Source organism: Rattus norvegicus, chromosome X (genome assembly GCF_021556685.1).
Source record: "Rattus norvegicus strain SHRSP/BbbUtx chromosome X, alternate assembly SHRSP_T2T, whole genome shotgun sequence".
Taxonomy (NCBI): Eukaryota; Metazoa; Chordata; class Mammalia; order Rodentia; family Muridae; genus Rattus; species Rattus norvegicus.
In genome coordinates this window covers 98,082,176-98,109,811 of record NC_141554.1, presented here as the reverse complement: position 1 = coordinate 98,109,811, position 27,636 = coordinate 98,082,176, and the positions used below count along the sequence as shown (strand labels likewise).

General features: G+C 33.4%; 1 protein-coding gene across 2 annotated transcripts; it reads right to left on the bottom strand.

The window, feature by feature from the left end:
* Positions 1–3,922: 3,922 nt before the first annotated feature.
* On the bottom strand, positions 3,923–23,417 carry RGD1561230 (similar to RIKEN cDNA 4921511C20 gene). Of its 2 annotated transcripts, XM_087599631.1 has the most exons (3): positions 23,392–23,417; positions 11,853–11,908; positions 3,923–6,101 (listed from the first exon to the last, which is right to left on the bottom strand). In XM_087599631.1, the coding sequence occupies exon 3, from the start codon at positions 6,004–6,006 to the stop codon at positions 3,976–3,978; it is 2,031 nt and encodes a 676-aa protein (XP_087455757.1). In that variant the 5' UTR covers positions 6,007–6,101; positions 11,853–11,908; positions 23,392–23,417; the 3' UTR covers positions 3,923–3,975. The 2 variants fall into 2 exon arrangements, with proteins under 2 accessions (XP_087455757.1, NP_001100438.1); NM_001106968.2 differs by lacking the exon at positions 11,853–11,908.
* Between the last annotated feature and the right edge of the window lie 4,219 nt (positions 23,418–27,636).

Genomic DNA, 27,636 nt, shown 5'->3' with positions numbered 1-27,636 from the left:
GAGCTGGTTCTTTGAGAAAATCAACAAGATAGATAAACCCTTAGCCAGACTAATCAGAGGGTACAGAGAGTATATCCAAATTAAGAAAATCAGAAATCAAAAGGGAAACACAACAACAGAATGTGAAGAAATTAAAAGAAATCATCAGATCCTACTACAAAGGCCTATGTTCAACAAAACTGGAAAATCTGGATTAAATGGACAATTTTCTAGACAGATACCAAGTACCAAAATAATATCAGGATCAGATAAACCATCCCAACAATTCCATAATTCTTAAAGTAATATAAGCAGTTATTAAAAGTCTCTCAACCAAATAAAGGCCAGGACCAGATGGGTTTATTATAGGATTCTATCAGACATTCATAAAAGACTCATAGCAGTACTGTCCAAACTATTCCACAAAATAGAATAAGAAGGAGCACTACCCAATTCCTTCCATGAAGCCACAAAACTCTTATACCTAATCCACACAAAAACTCAACAAAGAAAGCAAACTTCAGACCAATTTCCCTTATGAATTCTGATAAAAAATTTCTCATTAAAATTCTTGCAAACCAAATTCAAGAGCACATCAAAAAGATCATCCATCATGATCAAGTAGGCTTCATCTCAGGGATACAAGTGTGGTTCAATGTATGGAAATTCATTATTGTATTCCACCATACATACAAACTCAAAGAAAAAAAGACACATGTAATTTCATTAGATGCTGAAAATCATTTGACAAAAGTCAACACCCCTTCATGATAAAAGTACTGGAAAGATCAGGAATTCAAGCCCATGACTAAACATAGTAAATGCAATATACATCAAACCAGTAGAGAACATTAAACTAAGTGGAGAGAAACTTGAAGCAATCCACTAAAATGAGGGACTAAACAAGTCAGCCCACCCTCTCTCTACCTATTTAATACAGTACTCCAAGTCCTAGCCAGAGCAATCAGACAACAATAGGAGGTCAAAGGGGTAGAAATTAGAATTAAGAAGTCTAAATATCACTATTTGCAGATGATATGATAATGATAGTATACTCCAGCAGAGAACTACTAATCCTGATAATCAACTTCAGCAAAGGTGCTAGATATCAAATTAACTCAAACAAATCAATAGCCTTCCTCTCCTTAAAGGATCAACAGGCTAAGAAGAAATTAGGGAAATGACACCCTTTACAATAGTCACAAGCAAAATAAAATACTGTTGTGTGATTCTAACCAAGGAAGTGAAAGATCTATATAAAAAGAATTTTAAGTTTCTGAAGTGAAAAATTGAAGAGGATCTCAGAAGATGGAAAGGCCTCCCATGCTCATGGTTTTTAATATTAATATCTTTAAAATGGCCATCTTTCAGAAAGCCATCAACAAATTCAATTAAATCCCCATCAAAACTCCAGATCAATTCTTCACAGCGTTATAAAAAGCAATTTGCATATTCATTTGGAATAACAACATCATCATCATCAACAACAACAACAACAACAACAACAACAACAACAACAACAAGAAAAACCCCAAGGATAGCAATAACTGTTGTCAGCAATAAAAGCACTTCTGACAGAATTATCATCCCTGACCTAAACCTGTATTAAAAACCATAGTGATAAAAACTGTATGGTATTTGTACAGAGACAAGCAGGTAGATCAATAGAATAGAATTGAAGACTCAGAAAAAACACACACACCTATTGTCACTTGATTTTTGACAAAGGATCCCAAACCATCTAGACGAAAAAAGAAAGAATTTTTCACAAATGTTGGTGATTCAACTGGTGGTCATGATAGGAAATGCAATTTGACCCATTTCTTTTGTTTGACTTGTACAAAACTCAAGTCCAAGAGGATCAAGGACCTCCAAATAAAACAAGATACACTCAAACTAATAGAAGAGAAATGGGAAAAAGCCTCAAACACATGACCATAGGGGAAATTTTCCTGACCAGAACACCAGTGGTTTATGCTCTAAGATCCAGAGTCAACGAATGAGACTTCTTAAAATTGCAAAAGTTCTGTAAGGCAAAGCTCACTGTCATTAGGACAAAATGGCAACCAAAAGATTGGGAAAAGATCTTTAACAATCCTACATCTGGTAGAGTTCTGATATCAAAAATATACAAAGAACTCAGATTAGATTCCAGAGAATCAAATAACCACATTAAAAATGGGGTACAGAGCTAAACAAAGAATTCTCAGGTGAGGACTATGAAATGGCTGAGGATCACTTAACGAAATGTTCAACATCTGTAGTTATCTGGGAAATGGAAATCCAAATAACCCTGATATTTCATCTCACACCAATCAGAATGTCTAATGTCAAAAATTCAGGTAACAACAGATGTTGGCAAGGATGTAATGAAAGAAGTTCAGTTCTCCATTGCTGGTCATATTGCACTCTGGTACAGGCACTCTGGAAATATGTCTGTAGTTTCCTCAGAAATTTGGACATAGTACTATCTGAGGACCCAACTATACCAACTCCTGGGAATATACCCAAATGATGCTCCAACATATAAGAAGGACACATGCTCCACTTTGTTCATAGTAGCTTTATTTATAGTAGCCAGAAGCTTGAAAGGAACAGAGGAACAGATACAGAAAATGTGGTACATTTACACACTGGAGTACTACTCAGTTATTAAAAACAATGAATTCATGAAATTAATAGGCAAATGGATGGAACTGGAAAATGTCATCCTGAGTGAGTTAACCCAATCCACCCCCAAAAAATGATATGCACTCACTGATAAGTGAATATTAGCCCAAAAGCTCAGATTACCAAAGAAACAATCCACAGACACATGAAGCTCAAAACGAAGGATGAAGTGTGGATGCTTCAGTTCTTTTTAAAAGGTGGAAAAAATATTCATAGGAGGAAATATGGATAAAAAGTTTTGAACAGAAACTAAAAGAAAGGCCATCCAGATACTGTCCCACCTGGGGATCCAGCCCATATACAAACAGCCATCAATCCCAGACAATTTTGCTGATGCCAAAAATACATGCTGACAGGAACCTCATATAACTGTCTTCTGAGAGGCTCTGCCAGAGCATGACAAATAGAGAGGTTGGCTCACAGCCAACCATTGAAATGCAAACAGGGTCCCCAGTAGAGGAGTTAGAGAAAGAATTGCAGGAGTTAGAGAAAGAATTGAAAGGATTTGCAGTCCCATAAGAAGAACTGTATCAACCAACCATACCCACCAGAGGTCCCAGGGACTAAACCACCATCCCAAGCATACACAGCAATGGACCTATGGCTCCAACTGCATTTGTAGCAGAGGTTGGCATTCTAGTGCATTAATGGGAGGAGAGTCCCTTGGTCTTGTCAAGGCTCAACGCCCTGGTGTAAGGGATTTTTAGGGAAGTGATTTGTGAGGTAGTGTGTTGAGTGGGTTTGGCAGGAACCTTGTAGAAGCAAGGGATGATGAGATGAGTTTCTGAAGGGGAAAGCATGAAACAGGATAACATTTGAATTGTAAATTTAAAAAAAATATACAATAACAGAAGAATTTTTTTAAACAGAAGCAAGAAACAAAAAGAGCACAACTAGGTTATGGTTTTAAAAGTTTACCAGGTATTACTTGGATTAAAAATCAAAATATTGTGACATTTGTTGAGGTGCATAATAAAATTGAAAAGTGTTGTACTGATATATCATAAACATTAGCAAGACTGTGGTACATATAGAATATATAAATGGAGTAGGTGTTTAAAACCATGATTTGTGTGCTATGAAAGGTGTTATAAAAACAAGTCTGCAGCACAAATAAGAAACAAGTGGGTACATATTGCATACATTTAAGTGGAAGCATTTGATAGTTCACTGTGTCACATTTTTGGGTGGACAATGTATATATGGAAATGTGTCAAAACTGTGCCTACAATTCATTCACTACATTTATTAAGAAATACTTTTTCACAGTAAATTCTTGTACCAGGTTGGAACACATTTTATTGAGTTTTAAATCATTTTCTTTTCTTATGGTCTCCAAGGATGAGTCTTAGGATGTGTTTGTTGTTTCAATTTGTGGAAATCTTCAGAATCATCGTGTGGGGAGTTTGGGGTGGGTTTTGAACTATGGGGAACATCTTTTTTCCCAGAAAACCTAGGTGGTTCCATGGTTATCTTGTAAAGACAGGTGTTCTTAAGATTCTCCAGTTGAGAGTCATACTTTATGACAACTGAAAGGTAATACTTTTCAAGATCAAGGATATGGTCAATTGCTTCTTGAACTTTCTCAGGGAGTCCAATCACAGTGATGTTAGTATTCCAGGATCCTTTTGGAGGTAACCGGATGTCTACATGTAATTGTTCATTAAGTCTGTGGATGTATTTTCCACCAAATCCAAAAATACTGTCACGAACCTGGGGGTTTACTGGGATTTCTTTAGAAACTGTTTTTTCTATTTTATATAGCATTCTCATTATTGCATCTTTAGCAGCTAAGGTATTATTTTTATAGCCTGTAATTGTGATTTGGTCTTGTATCTCACGGTTTGATTTCTTTGGAAAATGAATATTTACATCATGCTCTCTGCAAATTTGAGCAATAAACAAGCCCTTATGACCAGTGATCATGGAATGGTATTTTGCATCTAGAGTAAACATTAGTTTAAAGTTTCTTAGTGCTCGATCTTCTATTTCTGTTTGTAAGGCATTAATTTGCTTCTCTAATTTAATCTTGGCTTGATTCACCTTTGCAGCCAGACCCATTATGGATATGATATCAGAATTGCCTCCAGGTTGTGACACTTGGGTATGAACATCAAATTCACTCATTATCTTCTTTATCCCACTTCCTTTGTGACCAATGATGTAAGGATGTAGGTGAGAGGGCACCTGGACTTCAGCAGTGAAAGGAATTAGATACTCAAGAGCTTCCATGGCTGCTTTGCAATTTTCCATTTGACCTGAGATAAGTATCGTTTTACTTTTCCTTTCATTACTAAAAACAAGTTCTTTACTGTTCTTTCCCCACTTTTCTTTCTCAGTTTCCTGAACCACTGGATGTACATACATAGTTGTCTTTCCTTTGTCTGGAAATGCAAGTTGAACTTTGAAATCTCTAGCAATTTGTTGAACTTTAGAACAGAGTGGTCCCATAAAAAATGTATAGAATTTTTGAGGAACAACATACTGTGTTGTGACATGAGAACCCAAGGGCTCAAAAATCTGTTGGACATGTTTCTTTGCTGCTTCAACACAAGCCTTTTCTCCTTTCATTGTAACTCTGATGCTCTGTTTTCCTTCATATGTGAAATTAATAATCATACCAGCATAGACTTCAGTCATTTCTCGAATAAGCTGGTCCCTTCGCATGATAAAATAATGGTGAAATTTACGATTTATCAGTATGCTATCCTCCACCACATACTCTAAGTCTTTCAACAAAAGGTCTAGTTCTTTTTGTACTTCTTTAACAGCCTCCTCTTTCCCTATGATCGTTACCAAATCCTGATTCTTATTTTTAAGAGTAGGGAAAATAGCACGTGCCCCCAGTTTTACACATGTATTGGGAAGATTGCCACCATTCTTATTCTTGAGAAACTGATGATATTTTGACTTGACAGGGACAGCTAAAGAATAATTCTGGGCTTTCTCTTCTTCTAGTAGTTGAAGAAACTTTTTCTTTATCTTTTCAATATTTTCTATAGGGCCTCTAATAATAACTTGTTGAAGATTTGATTTTCTATTTGAAAAATAAATATTGAATGTTCCACATTCTTCCATGATTTTGTCAATTAAATGTTTCTGTGGACTGATAAGGGATTTATATGAACTAAAAGGAATAGAAAACTCCACTTCTGACATTTTGACTGTCCCTTTCTGCATTGAAACAAACCAACTTTCAGCTAATTCACAGTTTTCTGGATTTCTGACAACTATATCATTATCCAAATCCCAATCTGATAGAAGATTAACATTTATTTTTGAATTCGAGGGCATAATATGATGCTCCGTTTGAAAACACCTGTCCGGCTGCACAATGCAAGTTTTGTTGGATGTCATTGTTGAATTTCAAGCAATTATAGTCCAGATGTATTGCCGAGAAACTTTTAGTAGCCAAAGTGAAACCTCATGCAGCTGCCTTTTTTCATATTACTCTAAGGGAAAAAATAAATACTTTAAATATAGAAAATCATTCCCCAAATAATCTATAAGCTTGCAATAATAAAATTATATTGTTCTACTCTACCAATTTGGCAAAAAATATATTTTTACATACTGATATATTTCTTATATGAGCAAAAGATGCTCTCAAAATGAGAGTAGTAGGAGGAAACAAATATCTTTTTATCTAAAAGTATATCATCTTTTAAATATTCTTTGATAGTCATAAAGTGACATTTATTTTTCAAATCCCTGCATTTTAATTTATTCTGCACTATCAAATGTTTATTAAAAATCACATCTGAAAAACACGCAATTTTCTAGTTGTTTTATATGTGGAAAATAGAAAAGAGAGCTTATAGGATCAAACGTGCATTCATAGGATCTGGCTTTCTCCAAATATACATTGGATTCAGTAGGTCAGAAATCAATAGTATTCAGTATCTATAAAAGGGTAATTTTATTAATAATAACAGTGAGAAGGTTGATTAATTCTTATAGATAATTTCTAGAGCTAATTGGTTGCAAATCGATGCTCTTAATTGTACTAAAAGTATAATCCTCATCAATAAATTCATACATATATGAGAAGTCAGATTATAAATACAGTGTGTCAATATCAGGTTACTCCTTCAAATAACAAACAATACTTTTTATGTGAGATAAAAAGTAATGCTATATTTACCAGTGCTTGCATTTTTAACAGTTTAATTGCGGAATATCTTAGAAAATTCAACTATTTCATATCTGCAATCCATAGATATTAATTGATTAATTTGCAATTCTGGACAAATATTACAACTCAGGTTTATAATGTTTCCATAATCTCACACATGTGATCATCATTCACAAGGAACCTTGCTTTCTTTCATCTCACCTAAGAAACATAATTTTAGATCTCTAAAGTTGTCTTTCCTAAAACTTCATGAAAATAGTATCATATAGCTGGCAGTGTGTTGAATTTTAAGTCTTTGCCTTCTTATCATTTTGAGGTTTATCCATATTAAAGTATAAAAATGTATTCCTTTCTGCTATTGAATAAGACATTATTCTTATTTAATTTTTATTTCAATTACTATTCTGACTCAATTTTCTTTCCTGATTCTACCATGAAGAGTAGAATTCCATACATAAGTATTACTTCTTGTCTTAGAGCAATATTTTCTCTAACTGTTCCTTATGCAATATAATTTGATCCATAACTTTGAGGATTCACAACTTTGAATAGTATATGACATTATTTTTTTCTTAAATATACACCCATAATTCTGAGCTGTAATATTATATCCACTAGTTCACTATCACCACTTTCACATATCATAGTCAAATTATCCTTTCATTGCATTCATAGATTTTCTCTTTCTGGATTAATCTCACATTTTTAAAATGATATTTTATTTTCGTATAGCTTGTCAAGCACTTGGTCTCATCATTTAGCCCTCATGTCATTTCATGTAACACATCTAAAATAAGAGAATTACTATCCATCTACAAACAAGTTTTCATAATTTTTATATGAATTCCTAACATTAACCAATATATCATCATACTAACAAACACTGAATGAAGAATATTGCTTCTACATTCTCTGGTCTCTATTGTGAGAAGCAGACAAATTTTTCTTAGGCAGGATGAAGTATAGATTTCCCCTAAGCACCATATAGCAGAATATGATTGCAATTAAAACAAAATGAATCCTCTTAAACAAAAATTATACGAAATATCAAAACACCATTTTAATCTTAAAAAGGACTTATTAGTATTCCCTTGTTTTCTACTTCAGTGATCACAGCAATCACCATCTTCTACCTAATACAATATACTACTTCAAATTTGGCCCAACTCTTCCTTGACTGTAAACCATAAATTTGATTTTCTGGACTTCAGCATATGCTATGCCTATATCAGAATTTTTCAAGGGCTTTTCCTCCAGTTTCTGGCTTATTATCCAGAAGTCAACTCACATGTCATCTCCAAAGAATGAATTTCCCCATGATTAGAATACAAAACCTCCTAATTCTTATTGTTTTACTATTTTCCCTCTTATCCACATTATTTAATGGACATAAAGTTTATACCTACTTACATTTTTCTCTCTTATAGACCTCTGTATCAAATGTTAGATTATTCATCATTTTATTTTCATTGCCTGCTAGCATTTGTGCTGTATTATAACTACCTATTCAAACTTTACATAACATGAAAAGAACCAAACCATGGAAAATTACAAGATAATATAAGAAATATAAAATTAGTAACACATACCGTAGTCAGAAACTAGATGAGAAAATGTTATTGCTAATTAAAGAAAAAATAGTCCATATTGTTCAATATTAAGAAAAGTTTGAATGAATATCTATACTCTTACATTCTTCATAACGTGGGCAAATAATATGTTAAACTGTATCAAGTGCTAACTTGAGCAATTCTTCCTCTCAATTACTGGACTTAGGTTATAGTTGATGTGCAAACTTTGGAGATTAAACTGGTCAGTGGTACAACTCTTGAACATGGGAAAGGTATGTGTGGAGCTAAAATTCTGATAATGACCCTTTCAGCTGAACGTGTCACATTTTTGAGTCCTTTGTAATTATATAATGAACCAGGCACACTGTGGTGGTTTAAACATGCTTTGCCTAGGGAGTATATTAGGAAGTGTAGCCTTGTTTTAGTAGAGTTGTCACTGTTGGCGTGGGGTTTGAGATGTTCCTCCAAACCACAGGGAGACAGTCCTCTCCTGTTTGCCTTTGGAATAAGATGTAGAAGTCTCATGTCTATCATCATACCTTCCAGGATGGTGCCATTTTTCCCACCATGACAAAAATGGACTGAAGCGCTGAACGTGTATGCCATCCCCAATTAAATGTACTTCATAAGATTTAGTCATGGTATCTCTTCACAATAGAAACCCTAACTAAACTTCTTTACTTTTTAAAAATTTTACACTGATAGCAATCAAGTGACAGGCTTAGCACATGCCATAAAACATTCCATCACTTGGCCATTTCCCTACCAACAATTGTTTATTGTCTAGAAATACATAGCTACGTGTATCAATATGCTCATAGTTGAGTTGGTCATATTGATGAAAAACTTCAGAGTACTTATAGGACTAATAATAGATATGTATATTTCAACTATATTTAGACTTTCACAATTTATACTAAATGTCAAAATACAATATGTTGTAGATTAAAGAAATAGTAATACTAAATTATTGGATAAAATTTTTAACTTTATAGCATTATGTCCTCTATACTTAAAACCACATTTAACAACTAAAAGAAGTTATATATTGTTAACATTTGTTGGAGACATTTGTGCAAATGCACAGAAAAATTCTCCAGAATATATGTATATATATATATATATATATATATATATATATATATATATATATATATATAATGATGCATTAAACAAATAGATTCAGGACAAGACACAGTAGTCAATGCCATGATACTTTTAAACAAACTCTACATTATTGAAATATGATAATGATAATTATAATCATTAGGAATTTAATGTTTACTCTAAAACTTTAAAAACAATCTACAAGACTTCTTTTCTTCTCTGTTCTCAGCACAAATAGGTAAGGGTCTTCAGGCTTTGAAAAGTGGGATGAAACTCTCATGATCTGCTTAGCTTCTGATACCCAACACTTAATTGGTCCCTAGACCATGAAGTCCTAATCCATACCTCCCTAGATCCCCTGTCCTGGTTCTGAGAGATAAATAGTCTTTAGAACATCAGCCTTTGTTCCACATTCCAAACAACCAACTATCTTCAAATTTGCAAATTCTAGTTAAAAAGAAGAAATAACAAGAAAATCCAAAACAATTTAAAGAACAGGGTAAGGTATACTTTATTATGATGTAAAGGATAAGTACATCTAAGAGTTCACAATAAATAATTAAAACACCAGTGCAGTTAATAAAAAGGTATTATCAAACACCCCATAATTTTAAAAAATGACAGGAATTAATGCATATATTTTAATAACAATTAAATATTAGTGATGTCAGTTCCAAAATAAAAATACAGAGATAAGGAAACCATTGAAAAATAGCTTTCATCTGTTTGCTAAGTCAAACAAACAATCCTTAATATCAATAAAGAGGCAAGTTGGGGTAAAAGAGATGAAAAATGTAAGTCAAACAAACAATCCTTAATATCAATAATAGAGGCAAGTTGGGGTAAAAGAGATGAAAAATGTATGCTAAGGTAAGGAGAGACATACATATAATTACCATAGTAGGGCAAGATATACTTCAAATGAAAAAATAAACAGAATAAAAAGGACACATCATATTCATAAAAGTAACACTCTACCAAGAGGGTGTAACAATTCTAAATATACACACGCCAAACATATGTGTACTCAATTTCATATTAAAAAATCACATATTATAAGTAAAATCACAGACTAAGTTCAAAAGAATTGACTCAATGTGACCAATGGACTAGTAATATTGAAAAAATCTAAGCAAAGCATCATTAAATTAAATGGTACCATAAACCAAATGAATGAAGGAAAATTCTACCCAAACATAAAATAGTACACAGCAGTCCATTGAACATTATACAAAATAAATCACATATTAGAACAAAAACATTCCAAAATATATGAAAATTGAGTAACATTCTATATTTTATCTGAGCACAATAGAATGCAGGTAGATATCAAGAGCAACAGAAAGTATAGGAATTCATGGAGAAAAAACAACAATCTATTTAATAATACTTTGCGGAAGAAATAAATAATGACATAGAAATTCCTTTTCTTGAATCAAAATGAAAAACAACATAAAATTTTCTATAGAACACAGTGAAGGCAGTCCTAAGAGAAACATCTGAAGAACATTTGAGACCTCCAAAGTCCAATGACTAAATTTTACAACCAAAAGTCATGGAAAACCATTCACCCCAAAGAGTACACTGGAATATATTATCAAAATAATATCTGAAATTAATAAAATAGAAATAAATAGAAGTAAAATAAAACAATAAATATAGTGTATTCTTTTGTAAAGAAAGAAGAATGATGTCCAAGTAACTTTCCTGTTGTGACAAAACAGCATGAAACAATGAACTTGCAGAGGAAAGGGTTTTTCTTTTTTTTTTCTTTTTTTTTTGTCTTACAGTATTTTTCTCATCCTCAGCACTTAATAAAAAACAATGAAGAAATTCAGGGCAGGAACCAGGAAACTTAGAACTTATGCATAAGCCAAGAAGGAACAATAATTACTCGTTTGGTACTTATGGCTTACTAAGCCTTTTTTTCTTTTTATTAATACTCAGGATCACTTTGAACATCTGCATCCTGTCAAGAGATCAGAACCACAAAGATGGAAATTTTCATTTGCTGGGATAATTGATAATGGATTTTTGGTCACTGTCCTTAAGAAGAAATCAGCATTATTGAGGTCAAATATTTTGGTAAGTGTTTCCTTAGGATCAAAACATAGAACATAGATATAGTGATGAGGTGGCAAGGAAGTTAAATTGTCCTGTGATCTAAACTACTTAAAGTATAGGAGTCTCATAGCCAATTCTTCAGCATCAACTGACAAATAGCACATATTATTAATTTAAAGTATCAGATGGCTATATAATCATAAAATAAAGATGTTGCAGCATAGACATAATATGCTGAAGCTTTGAAAATAAAGGGGGAAATTTAATGGTTCTGATAGGGAAAATCTGATAGGGAAAATCAACATAAGAACATATGATTACATTACCTTTCAAGACTGTACACATACAGGTACCAGAGCAGACTGGACATACTATGTCGTTTCTATCCTCAAAATGAGAAAATAAAATAAAGAAAACTTTAAATCTGGATGGACATAGTTAACTAGAAATGGATATTTAAAGCTTATATCAGAACAGGGAATATAGGTCAATGGCAAAAGTATTGACTCTTAGTGTGAACATCAGTTTATCAATCTTACAGAGGCATTTTCTCTTTTGCATACCAATTTTTCTCTTCCCATAAATGTGTATGTTTGTATCAAGTTAAAAAAATCCAGCAAGCATAATTGACCTATGGTTAGCTTGACATACAGACACATCAGTATTAAAATAGACTCTTTCTTGTTTATCTTCAAGGTCTCAGCAAAATTTCTTTAGAGTCAATCTTTAAAATTAAAAGTCCCAAAAAGATCAGCCTCTTTAAAATATTCCAAATCACTCCAAACCCTACAAATTTCTCTAAAATCCCAGAATGTGCTAACAATGAGCTCCATCAAAAATCAACATACAAGTTATTCAACAGGGAATAATTAAGATACAATCACAGCCAAGAGCAAAACCTAAGTTTGAAAACATAAAACGTGAAGAATTATGCATGTGCTATTCACTTATGATCTTCTTGTTTCCAAAGTACTTGTGAAGCTCCATAACTCCATCTCTGCTTCCATAACACATAGATCTTGTCTTTTAGGGTCATTGTAACTCTATTCCAACATCCATTTCTACCCTAGGTAGGTACCTCATTGCTCTGTTATCTCCAAAATATTCCACTGCAAGTGTAATGGAACTTAAAAAGTAACCTATCCTAAACTCTCCATTGATATATTACCACTGCCCAAGACTTCTTTAGTCTTAGGAGATTCTACTTCAAATGAGTTTGAACCTTCACACAACTCAGAACCACCTGCCCAGGGTTGGAACTACCCACAGTGAAATAAACACCACCATCATTCATTAATCAAACATACCTCCACAATCTTGCCTACCAGTCAGTGTTATAAAAGAATTTAGTTTGTATCAATTTGATTAAACAAGCAAATGAACAAAAAACACAGCTGCTAAAGTTTTGGTCAAATTAACCAAAGAGAGAACACCCAAATCACTGAAATCAGAAACAAATGGTGGGACATTAAAACTGAAATTAATGAAATTCTATTAAATTCATAAATGTCATGAGTTAAAAGTGGAAATTTGTGAAGAGGAAAAATCTAATAGATATGGATGAACTTTTAAATGCATAAACCTGTCAAACTTAGGATCAAAGAGCTCAACATAAGACCTGGTTCTCTGACACTGGTAGTGGACAAATAACTTGTACTTTCTAATTCATAGGCATAGGAAAGGAATTTGATTCCATTGACATAGAAAATAAAACAAACAAAGAAACTGGATCTAATAAAAATATAAAGCTTCAATTTCCTTTGTTGCAAGTGAGTAGACAGACAATGTAGCACTGAACAAAAAATTTCAAAAGGAAGAATTGCAAATATTTTGGAAACAAATCCAGTCATCAGATTAAATCTACTTTAATATTCCACGTCACATACATTAAAATTACTATCATCAAATGATAAGAGAAGTCAGTATTGTATAGCAATAAAAGATCACTAACATACTTTTGGGAGGAGTATAAACTACAACATATACACTAAAAAATATGTCTGCATGTTTCTCATATAACAAACCAAAACTCGTGCTATACAAAAGAGAGAGCTGCACATTTGTGTAAGGTGCTGTTTTTTTCATAGTAGGTAGGGAATGAAATAAACGTAGATGTACAGTGACTGAAAAATTGCTAAGAGAGTTGTATCACTCATACAAAGTGGAAAATTACTCAGCTAAAAAGAGAAATGAAATGATGGAAAGTGTAGGGACCTGAATGAATGGACCTGTAACAAAAATTATACTGAATGAGCTAACTTATATCTAGAAAGACAAATGAGTATCATCTCTCTCATATTTAAAATTTAGCTTTGAGTCTTTTATGTATTTGACCTGGAGCATGAGTGCAATCCAGAAAAGTAGAAATGGGCCTTGTGGTCAAGAAGAGGTTTAGAGAAGTGAAAAAGTAGATTAAAGGTAAAGTGAATTTAGTGAGATTGAATACTGGCAGTGGAGAAACTAAAGCAAGGAGGGGTGTGGGTGTATAGGAGAAACTAGAGTACAAAAGGGTATAAAAAGCCATGTCAACTCAACAGATACAGAGAGATAGAAATAATCTCATGCATCCTATCAGGCCACCACGGGCTAAAGATGGTCTTCAATAAAAATAAGGAAAAAGGTCCACATATACATGGAAGTTAAACAATGCTCTACTCAATGATAACCTCGTCAAGGAAGAAATAAAGAAATTAAAGACGTAAATGAATATAATGAAAATGAAGGTACAACATAACCAAAATTATGAGACACAGTGAAAACTGTGCTAAGAGAAAAACTCATAGCTCTGAGTACCTGCAGAAAGAAACAGGAGAAAGCATATATCAGTAGCTTGACAGCACACTTAAAAGCTCTAGAACATAAAGAAGCAAACACACCCAGGAGGAATAGAAGGCACGAAATAATCAAACTCAGAGCTGAAATCAACGAAGTAGAAAAAAAAAAAAGGACTATACAAAGAATCGTCAGAACCAAAAGTTGGTTCTTTGAGAAAATCAACAAGATAGATATAACCTTAGCCAGACTAACCAGAGGACACAGTGTTTGTCCAAATCAACAAAATCAGAAATGAAAAGAGAGACATAACAGCAGAATCAGGAGAAATTAAAAAATCATCAGATCCTACTATAAATGCCTATATTCAACAAAACTGGAAAATCTGGAGGAAATGGACAATATCCTAGACAGATAGAAGGTCCCAAAGTTAAATCAGGAAGAAATAAACCATTTAAACAACCCCATAACTCCTAAAGAAATAGAAGCAGTCATTAAAAGTCTTCCAACCAAAAAGAAGCCAGGTGCAGATGGGTTCAGTGCAGAATTCTATCAGATCTTCATAGAAGACTTCATACCAATACTATCCAAACTAGTCCACAAAATTGAAACAGATGGAGCACTACTGAATTCCTTCTATGAAGCCACAATTACTCTTATTCCTAAACCACACAAAGACCCAAAGAAGAGAACTTCAGACCAATTTCGTTATGAATATCAAAGCAAAAATACTCAATAGAACTCTTGCAAACGAAATCCAAGAGCGCATCAAAACAATCATCCATCAGGAAAAAGTAGGCTTCATCCCAGATATCCAGGGATGGTTTAATATACAGAAAAGCATCAATGTAATCCACTAAATAAAGAAACTCAAAGGTAAGAACCACATGATCATTTCACTAGATGTTGTGAAAGCATTTGAAAAAATTCAACACCCCTTCATGATAAAAGCCCTGGAAAGAACAGGAATTCAAGGTCCATACCTAAACATAGTAAAAGGCATATACAACAAACCAGTAGCGAATATTAAACTAAATGGAGAGAAACTTGAAGCAGTCCAACTAAAATTAGGGACTAGACAAGGCTGCCCAGCATCTCCCTACTTATACAATGTAGTTCTCAAAGTCCTAGCCAGAGCAATCAGACAAGAAAAGGAGATCAAAGGGATACAGATTGGAAAGGAAGAAGTCAAAATACCACTATTTGCAGATGATATGATAGTATATAAAAGTGATCCCAAAAGTTCCACCTGAGAATGACTAAGCCAAGTAAACACTTTTAGCCAAGTGCTGGGGTATAAAATTAACTCAAATAAATCAGTAGCCTTCCTCTACTCAAAAGAGAAACAAGGATGAGAAAGAAATTAGGGAAATGACACCCTTAATAATATTCCCAAATAATATAAAGTACCTCGGTGTGACTTTAACCAAAAAAGTGAAAGATCTGAAAGGTAAGAAGTTCAAGTCTCTGAAGAAAGAAATTGAAGAAGATCTCAGAGGATGGAGAGATCTACCATCCTCATGGATTCGCAGGATTAATATAGTAAAAGTGGCCATTTTACCAAAAGCAATCTACAGATTCAATACATTCCCCATTAAAATTCCAAGCAAATTCTTCAGAGAGTTAGACAGAACAATTTGCAAATTCATCTGGAATAACAAAAATCCAGGATAGCTAAAACTAACCTCAACAATAAAAGGACTACCTGAGGAATCCCTCTCTCTGAACTCCAGCAGTATTAAAGAGCAATAGTGATAAAAACTGCATGGTATTGGTACAGAGACAGGCACATGGACGAGTGAAATAGAACTGAAGACTGAAAATGAAGCAACACACCCATGGTCACTTGATTTTTGACAAAGGAGCCAAAACCATCCAATGGAAAAAAGATAGCATTTTCAGCAAATGGTGCTGGTTCAACTGGAGGTCAGCATGTATAAGAATGCAGATCAATCCACACTGGTCACCCTGTACAAAGCTTAAGTCCAAGTGGATCAAGGTCCTCCCCATCAAACTAGATACATTCAGACTTATAGAAGAAAAAGTGGGGAAGAATCTTGAACACATGGGCACTGGAGAAAATTTCCTGAACAAAACACCAATGGCTTATGCTCTAAGATCAAGAATTGACAAATGAGATCTCGTAAAACTGCAAAGCTTCTGTAAGATAAAGGACACTGTTGTTAGGACAAAACGGCAACCAACAAATTGGGAAAAGATCTTTACAAATCCTACAACATATAGAGGGCTTACATCCAAAATATACAAAGAACTCACAGCAGGGGACAAATAACTCTATTAAAAAATGGGGTTCAGTGGTAAACAAAGAATTCACAGCTGAGGAATGCTGAATGGCTGTGAAGCTCCTAAAATATGTTCACCATCTTTAGTCATAGTGGAAATGCAAATCAAAATGACCCTGAGATTCTATCTCACACCAGTCAGAATGGCTAAGATGAAAAACTTCGGTGAAATCTGATGCTGGCGAGGATGTGGAGAAAGAGGAACACTCCTCCATTGTTAGTGTGATTGCAGACTGGTACAAGCATTCTGGAAATCAGTCTGGAGGTTCCTCAGAAAATTGGACATTGAACTAACTGAGCACCCAGTTATACCTCTCTTGGGCAAATACCCAAAAGATGCTCCAACAAATAACCAAGACTCATGGTCCAATATGTTCATAGCAGCCTTATTTATAATAGCCACAAGCTGGAAAGAACCCAGATGCCCTTCAACAGAAAAATGGATACAGAAAATGTCGTACATCTACACAATGAAATATTACTCAGCTATCAAAACCAATGACTTTATGAAATTCATAGGCAAATGGTTGGAACTGGAAAATATCATCCTGAGTGAGGTAACCCAGTCACAGAAAAATACATGTGGTATGCCCTCAATTGATAAGTGGATATTAGCCCAAATGCACGAATTACCCAAGAAGCACAGAACACATGAAACTCAAGAAGGATGATCAAAATGTGAATGCTTCACTCCTTGTTTAAAAGGGGAACAAGAATACCCTTGGGAGGGAATAGGGAGGCAAAGTTTAGAACAGAGGCAGAAGGAACACCCATCCAGAGCCTGCCCCATATGTGGCCCATACATATACAGCCACCAAACTAGATAAGATGGATGAAGCAAAGAAGTGCAGGTTGACAGGAACTGGATGTAGATCTCTCCTGAGAGACACAGCCAGAATACAGCAAATACAGAGGCGAATGCCAGCAGCAAACCACTGAACTGAGAATGGGACCCCCGTTGAAGGAATCAGAGAAAGGACTGAGAGAGCTTGAAGGGGCTTGAGATCTCATATGAACAACAATGCCAACCAACCAGAGCTTCCAGGGACTAAGCCACTACACAAAGACTATACATGGACTGACCCTGGGCTCCAATTGCATAGGTAGCAATGAATAGCCCAGTATGGGCACCAGTGGAAGGGGGTGCCCTTGATCCTGCCAAGACTGAAACCCCCAGTGAACGGGATTGTTGGGGGGAGTGCTGTAATGAGGGGAGGATGGGGAGAGGAACACCCATAGAGAAAGGGAGAGGGAGGAGTTAGGGGGATGTTTGTCTGGAAACCAGGAAATTAATAACAATTCAAATGTAAATAAGGAATACCCAATTTATTAAAGATGGAGAAAAATAAAAATAAATAAATAAATGAATAAATAAATAAATTCAAAATAAAAAAGCCATGTTATAGCCTACTTCTATCTTACAACCCAACTTATTTAAGTGAAAGGACTACAGAACATACCTGAAAGGAAAGAAGAGTGGTGATATTACCAAAGGAAGAATTAATCTCTATAATTGAGGCTGGGAGTGGCCCTGGTATACAGGCATAAACAAATATTTAGAAAGCACTTTGACAAAACATTTCACAAAGTATCATTAGAAATTTCCATATTAGAATCCATGTCCTCCAGAACCATGGCCTTTTGATCAAGACTACACTATTGGTCATGAAATTCCTCCAGCAGAGCAAGCCTCAAATCTGAGCAGAAAAAAACAAGAAGACAATCAAAGACAGCATTGAAAAACTAATTACCTACACTGTTTTGAAGAAAATGGGTTACAGAGGCTATGTTGCAAACAACCAATTAATTAATATTTCTCCCAAGGGGCCTCATTATTGTCACAAGTTTTTGTTCCTCACTTTTTCTTATAAGTCTACATTTTCTCTGAAGACAAATATCAATAACGTGAAGTACATGCTGAGCCGTGTAGAGGAGACAGGAAGTTTTCTTATAGAAATCTCTGCTCCACTAGATTTATTCTCTGTGCAGTCAGGAGATATCTTATGATAGCAGAAGAATCCATGAACATAAAATTAAAACAGAACTGTATACCTCAAACCAGTAATACAAGTCTTTTTGTCAACAGCAGTTAAATACACTTAAATCAAGGCTGATGCTATGGTCAACCAATACATCTTGTTAAATGTAAAAGGTTACATGTTTATTAGTCCTATCCTCAGAGAAGTTAAATGAGAAATCAATGGTAAAATAATCAGAAAACTGCAGATAGTGAGTAATCTGATTTGAACTATATACTGGGTAAAAGACGTAAATTAGGAATGTTGAAACAAAACAAAACAGAACAAAATAATAGTACTATAAAAGTGGGTGAAATTTCAGAATAATAAAGTTGACGAGTATAAAACTTTCATCTTGTGAAAGAAGAGGGTTTAGGAGGGGTAGAATTTTTAGGCAGAGAAGAGAAAAATAAATCACAAAAAAATCTTACAATTGAAAAATTCATACGAGTCTAAAATTTTAGTCCATCTAACTAACAAAAGAACAAAACAAACAAACAAACAAATTAACTTTCTAAAGGAACCCCAACAGAAATATAATGTAGAATAAAGCTCTATTAGCTGAAAACATAAAAAAGAAAATTTACAAAACTAACTTTTAAGGCAATATGATTTTCAATACATTGACCTCTACAAGATGTCTTTCATTATATCAGGAAACACATTTGTTGCTGTGCAAACTTAGAAATAAAATGTCAATAAATCAATGAATTTGCTTTGCAGGAAAGTATAATCTTTATTTACTAGCTAATCAAAAACACCTACTTAGGTGCATCTCAGTAGTAGAACATTCATATAAAAGGCATCATTTCTTAGTAAGAGACATAATTTTCTAGATTTGATCCCTAGCAATATAGACATATATTATATATATATTACAATTATATCAATACATATATTATATATTATAGATAATCCAAATTTACATCAAAAATAATTTTTCAATGAAAAATATTTGAGAAACAACTCTTAGATATTTACTATTCATATAAGTACTATCTATGAACAGGATGAAGAAAGTCTACCTCAATTACTTTATTATTATTAACAAGACATTCCATCTAAAATAGTGAACATTTTGCAATTATGAAATTGCTTAATTATAATTACATTATAGTGTTATTAAAAGCTATCTAATACAAACTGATAACTGTATTTTAATTTTTTAAAAACATTACCATGTTGAAACATTTAACAAGAAATTATCATTGTTTTGCTTAAAATTCTTTCATGAATAAATAATTTTAGATTATAACATCAAAATGTATTTTAAATGTTTGTTGTTTCTGTCTATCTTACTTTTTTTTCAAGTCCAGTTTGCAAAGTCTATTTTTTGTTAGATTTAGAAAGAATAATCTTTCAAACTTACAAAATAATTAGAAAACAAGTTCATGGAATTGCTGATTTGAAGTGAAAAGCTGAAATTAAAAATGCTAGGCTTCCAGTCCCTGAAACTTAAGATGCCAGAATGATTTTGTTAAAACACCATGTACAATCCTTTCATTAAACAAACATCTTTAATAGATATTGATTGATAGATTGATAGATAGTAGATATGTAGGTAGGTAGAAATTGATAGATAGATAGATAGATAGATAGATAGATAGATAGATAGTAGATATGTAGGTAGGTAGAAAGATGTATGAGTAAATGGGTAGATAGATAGTTGAGCAGATAGATAAATGAGTAGATGAGACAGATTTTGGAATAGAAAAAGGCCTGTATCCCAAGTAACATTGAAAATACACATTAAACTTAGCTATAAGACTGTTTCCACATAATACTATTGCTATAAAAATATAAAATAGCCTTTGATTTTGACCTGCGAGAAGAAATTACATTTGACATACAGTATTCCTAGATATTAAGAAAAAGTAAAATTTAATGCAATTTTTTAGTAGAAACTAATGCGTATTTCTTTCTAGGTACAACCCCCTTGTATTGTTTAATAAATGGTTTATCAGTTTTCAAATTTATGACCATTTTCAAAATCTCATTCAGGTTTAATCTATATAGCTAAAACAAAACAGACCCTATTCTTTTAATAATGCTTTTTGCAAATAAGAATAGGTACAGTCACGTACAAACTCCTGAAAAAATATTGTCAGATGCTTCCTAAACCTGTATTCTAACAAATACAGCCTGTATAAAAAGTTAAGTATCTATTGGGAGTTTTAAATACTGACATAACATAAAGGTTGTTACATCTAAAGGAATATGGCCAATCAAATAAGCTTGAAAGTTTACAACAAATATATTGGTGTTTATAAATACAAAGATCCCATTGAAAAGTGTGTGTGTGTGTGTGTGTGTGTGTGTGTGTGTGTTTGTTTGTGTATGTGTGATGGGTATGTTAATATTTTTCATGTAAGTGATCAGTTATCAAGTACGTACAGACTTTTTCTAAAGCAGTGTACATTATAATTCTTATGCTGTAATCTTCATGAATTTACATGGTTGTGATTTTAAGTTTATTTTTATATATTAATATAATGTGCTACATTAGGAGAATCAAGTTTTGTCATTGGGTAGAAGAAGGAGCTTCATCAGCTCATATGAGAAATGTTCCTTAAAACTATATGTGTATTTTTATAAACAATTATAACTATTATATATTTTATAGTAATTAATAGGAATTTGTCTGATTCCTTGTGGCTTTTTCAGGTGTATTTATTGTTTTACCTCCCTTCCTCTATCTTCTGAATTTACCTCCTTCATCTTTCCCTAAAGAGTGTCCCATTTTCCAATTTACTCTAACAAAAACCCCAATGATATACAAGCCCCTAAACTTAAAGTGAACAGAAAGCCCACCCCTTGAGGACAAGCTTTCAAGGTAACAAATGGCAACATGCAAAATTCCAAAGGAGAGAGGCAGACAATAACCCTAACCAAATATGTTGTCTGGGAACCACATCAACTAATACTGTGGCAGCATAACCTTAAGGTTACCTTGGGGTTAAACAGCTCTCTAATTGAAATTAAGACTGGCTCAAAAAGAAGGAGATTAATGATACTGGAAAACTAGCTAATTACTCACTGTTAGTATGGTCATGGTTACTGAAAAGAGTCTACATCCTTTAGTTTACTAAACAAATATAATTGCACACAACATTCCATAAACATTTGTCTTTGAATTCTCAGATATGTGTAGTTTTCACCCCTAATCAAGAAAACTCTTTGCAACAAAAACCAAGAAGAGTTATGAAGACTAATCCCAATAAATAAATTGACAAGACATTCCTTAGCCTAATGTTCTCTGTTCATTGCAGGAAAGGGAGAAGGCAGATTTTAAGAGCCAGGAGAACAGGAAATTTTCTTTGAGAGTAACAAAATCTACTACTATAAGCATTAGCAGCTATACTCATAAAATGTCACCAACATGAGTCCTCAAATGTGAGTCTAACAAGGGCAGCACCAATAGGCATGTTTATGTCGATGGAGGAATGTCCACAAGGTCTCAAGCTTACAGAAAGAACTATAGGCAACTGGAAGATCTGGGAATAAGAGAGCTGATTATCTTGAATAAAGAGCACAATTGTTTGTCCACTGTAAAAAGGTCATCCCTGAAAATATCTATGTAACACCATTATACAGACTAATAGGTTATATTTAGGATATATATATATATATATACATATATATATATATATACATATATATATATATATATATAAACTATTAATGAAACAAAATAAGAGGCCATAAATTTAAAGGAGATTGGAAAAGAATATTAAAGAAGGAAAGAGGGAGGAAACTGATGGTAGAAACGTTATAGTTAAATTGTAACCTCAGAAAATAAGGAGTTGTCAAAGTTCAAGGGTAAACTAAGAAACAGAAAAAAATCTAGAAAATATAAATTTTACTATATGTTAATCAACGAAACATCTGACTGATCTGAAATTCTATGTATATGAATCCTGAGAGGCAAATGAAGATCATGAAAATTCCGATTTTATAGTCTAAAATCTGCTAAGTATTATATATAGAGTACAAGTTGATCCTCTATTAAAATTAAAGATACAATGAACCCATAATAAACTTATAAATATAAAAATTGCAAACAAAAATTTATGATATTAAATATGTAATGTTTATAATAAACACTAATATTTTCAATTCTATGAATATAATATTATTAAGTATACATGAAATATATTTTAAAATAGACCAATAGAAACTAGATTAAGTTCCTAATATTTTTATAACTGAAAATATATCAAATTAAAAATTATGAATATAGGTAAATCAATATTTCAGTATAAGCTGAAAGAATTTTAAGACTGAAGAAAATGTCTCTCCTCTAAAATTTAGAAATAAGTGGAAATGTAAGGAAAAATTGAAGTTTCATATTAGTCTTAGATCTCACTGCAAGTCTGATCACAAAAATATCTTCTACTAAAAATTAAAATGTTGAGAGATTTTGACTTTATAATACAAAAGAAAATGAAGATGGTGCCAAGGTATGTGCTTTGATAGGACAGTAAGCCTTAATATGAACAGAAAACATTCCTGTATTTGCATAAATAGTTGTGAAATAATTTGAGATGAAGTGGTAAGGAATGAATAATTTATAAAGAATAAGACTACAGTGCCAAGTAAATAAGAGAGATTATTCAAAATAAGATTAAAAAATTACAGTGAAAAAATAAGTAACCTAAGTCAGAAGAGGTGAAGCAAACAATTATCTTAAATATATACATATATAATCTACTAGAACATTTAAAATTCCAAAAAGTTACTAAAAACCCAGTGAAAACTAACAAAAATGTTACCTCGAAAGGATGAGCCACCACACTGTGCCAACTTTGACCTTACTGAGAATATAGAAAGGCTTCCATGACAACAGAATTGTGAAGAAGGCTTTCCTCATAATGAAAAAAAACAGTCAAAATGGCCAGAGGATCTCACTACCAGAATGGTCCTAGTCAATGTTACCAAGATTTAGATGTGCAGCTGATAAAATATTAAGGAATAAGTACAAGACTATTCAGATAATAGAACACTAAACTATTAAGGAATAACATTGCAAATAAATAACTTTAACGGGGTAAAGAAAAAGTACTAAATGGTATGTGACAGTGTGCTAAAAGCAACAACAGCAATAAAAATTATACATACACTTAAAATAGAATGAAAATCTTTTGGAAACAATAGATCAATTTGAAAATTACAACACTATGTTGTGAAAGCAATAAAGCAAAGATGAAAATGTACATATAGGGATTATCTAATGGAAACACTAAAATTCATAGGTGTAGTTAAAAAATATACAAATTCATGAAGGTAGCCAAAATTAGATAATTCAACTATTAAACACTTAAGGTTTTTAAATAGTAAAGAAAAAATACATTGTTGTTAAAACCATAACATCAGTACTTTAGAAAGTATAACAAAACCTAACCAGAACATATGATAGTCTGTTAGAAAGAAAGGTTGCTATATATTTACTGCAAAAACAAACACATCTTGAGATGCGTTGGTGAAGAATTTGGCTGCTTTTGCCCTTCTCTGAAAGTCTGCCTGAATCCTAAATGAAGAGTTATTTTTAACAATTTTAGCTGAGGAGATTTCCAGACAGCTTCATATTGAATGTGTTGCTTGGCTATTAGCGGTCACACTTAAACAGATATAATGAAAGGCAGCAATATAAGTAACCAAAAATAAAAAAAAAAGTACAGTCTGAGGAAAAAATAGAGCACCAGGAAAAAGTTGAAGGAAAAGCCTGGGCCTAAATGGAATAAAGAGTTGTAATGTGAGGACAGGACCCCATTGAGCTAAACTTCCAACTTGTGAAAATGAATTAAAAAAAGATAGTATTAAGTGTGGTGGCACATGACTTTAAACTCAGTACTCAGGAGGCCAAGGCTGATGGTTTTCTGAATTCAGGGCCAGTCTGATCTACACAGTGAATTCAAGGACAGCTAGGGTTAGGCAATTAAAGAAAACAAACAAATAAACAAAAAAAAAACCCAGAAAACTGATGAAAATTTATTTGAAAAAGGAGATCATATTCCAGCCCCACCAAGTAACAACACTTGACAGCATTTGTCATACATTTCTGGCTTTGGAGTTAAATATAAAAGAAAGAGGTTATAGAATGTACCTCTATAACTAAAGACAGCTGCTGATGCCAGGCATGTCAGGAGTGTCTGCACTGACTCCTGGAGAAGCCATTGCATGAAGGTTTTAAGATGAAGCCTGGATTGCTTTGGAGACCCTAAGATGGTGAAGACACCAGAGTCATGGGATACCTGCTGAGGCAAGCTGCTAATAGAGAGTGTAACCACTCTAAGAGAGAGAAGAATGTAGCAGTCAACAAAGATTAGAGGTTAGAGATCTGAAGAGTGTTTTGACATGGGACATGGTAATCTAGAATTTAGAGTTTACCATGTTGGTTTTTGACCTTGCTTTGGTCCAGGATTTCTTCACAATACACTCTTTCCTCCCATTTAGAATTGTAATGCATATTCTTTGTCATTGTATGTAGAAAGTATGGTATGTGCTTTCTGATTTTGATTTTTACAGAAGGTTACAATTAAGAGGTTGCTAGGAGTCTCAAAAAGAAATCCTTGAACTTTAAAATAATGTTAGGATTCTTCATAGCAATAATTAAAAGAAAATACAAGGCTTATATTTATATTTCTACAAACTTCAAGTCAACAGATATAACTATAACTATAATAGACACTGGAAAAAGGAAGAAAGTAATAGATATTACAGTGTTCTACTAATGATTATTATATCAATTATAGTCACAATGAAACTAAAAATTAATAGGTATGATGCATGAAAACTAGGGATAATCTGGCATAATACAATGTAGGGTTCCTAACAAATATATACCACAAGGACCATGACAGAATTGATCAAATACTGATATTTGAATAGGAAAATTAGTTGTCTGTTATCATATTTGGTTTATACACTTATGTAAATATATGTGCTCTTTATGAATATAAAATATAAGAGCAGATGCACACAAGTTAAAAAGACACAGGAGGTTCTGTTACATTCAAACCAAGAAACTGAGTTAAGAACTTGGACTTTTCAAAACTCTCACGTCCTACATAAGGATCCAAGTCCTTTCTCTCTCTTCCTTTCTCCTTCTCTCTCTCTCTCTCTCTCTCTCTCTCTCTCTCTCCCCCCCCTCTGTGTGTGTGTGTGTGTGTGTGTGTGTGTGTGTGTGTGTGTTTAACCATTCTCCTGCCACCATGTACGTCCTAGGAATTAGAACTCAGTTTCTCAGGCTTAGTAGCCAGTACCTTAACTAATGAGCAATTACACTGACCCAATTTTTCATTTTTTTAAATGAAGTTTTACAATAATTTCCAAAATTGTGTGTTGCTTTAATGAAGAGAAATTCTATCAGGGGAGCCTATTTGAAGATGATTATTAGAGATGGCTAGCTGCTATGCTTTTTTAAGATCTCTGAGTTCTTCATTTTATCATATAGTTGTTCAACCCCTTTCAGCATTTGAGTTTATATCTACTGATTCATATCAGAGCTGTTCAAAGGATCAGTTATCCCACTCTGTGTCATTACTCCAATGTAGATCTCAGAAATCTATCACTGAAGAGAAGGAAAATGTAACCCACTCTCTCCCTACTTATTCAATATAGTTCTTGAAGTTCTAGCCAGAGCAATCAGACAACAAAAAGAAATCAAGGGAATACAGATTGGTAAAGAAGAAGTCAAAAGATCACTATTTGCATATGATATGATAGTATATTTAAGTGATCCCAAAAGTTCCACCAGAGAAATACTAAAGCTGATAAACAACTTCAGCAACGTGGCTGGGTATAAAATTAACTCAAATAAATCAGTAGCCTTCCTCTACACAAAAGAGAAACAAGCAGAGAAAGAAATTAGGGAAACAACACTCTTCATAATAGACCCAAACAATATAAAGTACCTTGGTGTGACTTTAACCAAACAAGTAAAAGATCTGTACAATAAGAACTTCAAGACTCTGAAGAAAGAAATTGAAGAAGACCTCAGAAGATGGAAAGATCTCCCGTGCTCATGGATTGGCAGGATTAATATAGTAAAAATGGCCATTTTACCAAAAGCGATCTACAGATTCAATGCAATCCCCATCAAAATACCAATCCAATTCTTCAAAGAGTTAGACAGAACAATTTGCAAATTCATCTGGAATAACAAAAAACCCAGGACAGCTAAAACTATTCTGAACAATAAAAGGACTTCAGGGGGAATCACTATCCCTGAACTCAAGCAGTATTACAGAGCAATAGTGATAAAAACTGCATGGTATTGGTACAGGTACAGACAGATAGACCAATGGAACAGAATTGAAGACCCAGAAATGAACCCACACACCTATGGGCACTTGATTTCTGACAAAGGAGCCAAAACCATTCAGTGTAAAAAGATAGTAATGTAAAAATTCAGCAAATGGTGCTGGTTCAACTGGAGGTAAACATATAGAAGAATGCAAATCGATCCATGCTTATAACCCTGTACAAAGCTTAAGTCCAAGTGGATCAAGGACCTGCACATCAAACCAGATACACTCAAACTAATAGAAGAAAAACTAGGACAGCATCTGGAACACATGGGAACTGGAAAAATTTCCTGAACAAAACACCAATGGCTTATACTCTAAGATCAAGAATTGACAAATGGGATTTCATGAAACTGCAAAGCTTCTGTAAGGCAAAGGACACTGTGGTTAGGACAAAACGGCAACCAACAGATTGGGAAAAGATCTTTACCAATCCTACAACAGATAGAGACCTTATATCCAAAATATACAAAGAACTCAAGAAGTTAGACCACAGGGAGACAAATAACCCTATTAAAAATGGGGTTCAGAGCTAAACAAAGAATTCACAGCTGAGGAATGCCGAATGGCTGAGAAATACCTAAAGAAATGTTCAACATCTTTAGTCATAAGGGAAATGCAAATCAAAACAACCCTGAGATTTCACCTCACACCAGTGAGAATGGCTAAAATCAAAAACTCAGGGGACAGCAAATGCTGGCAAGGATGTGG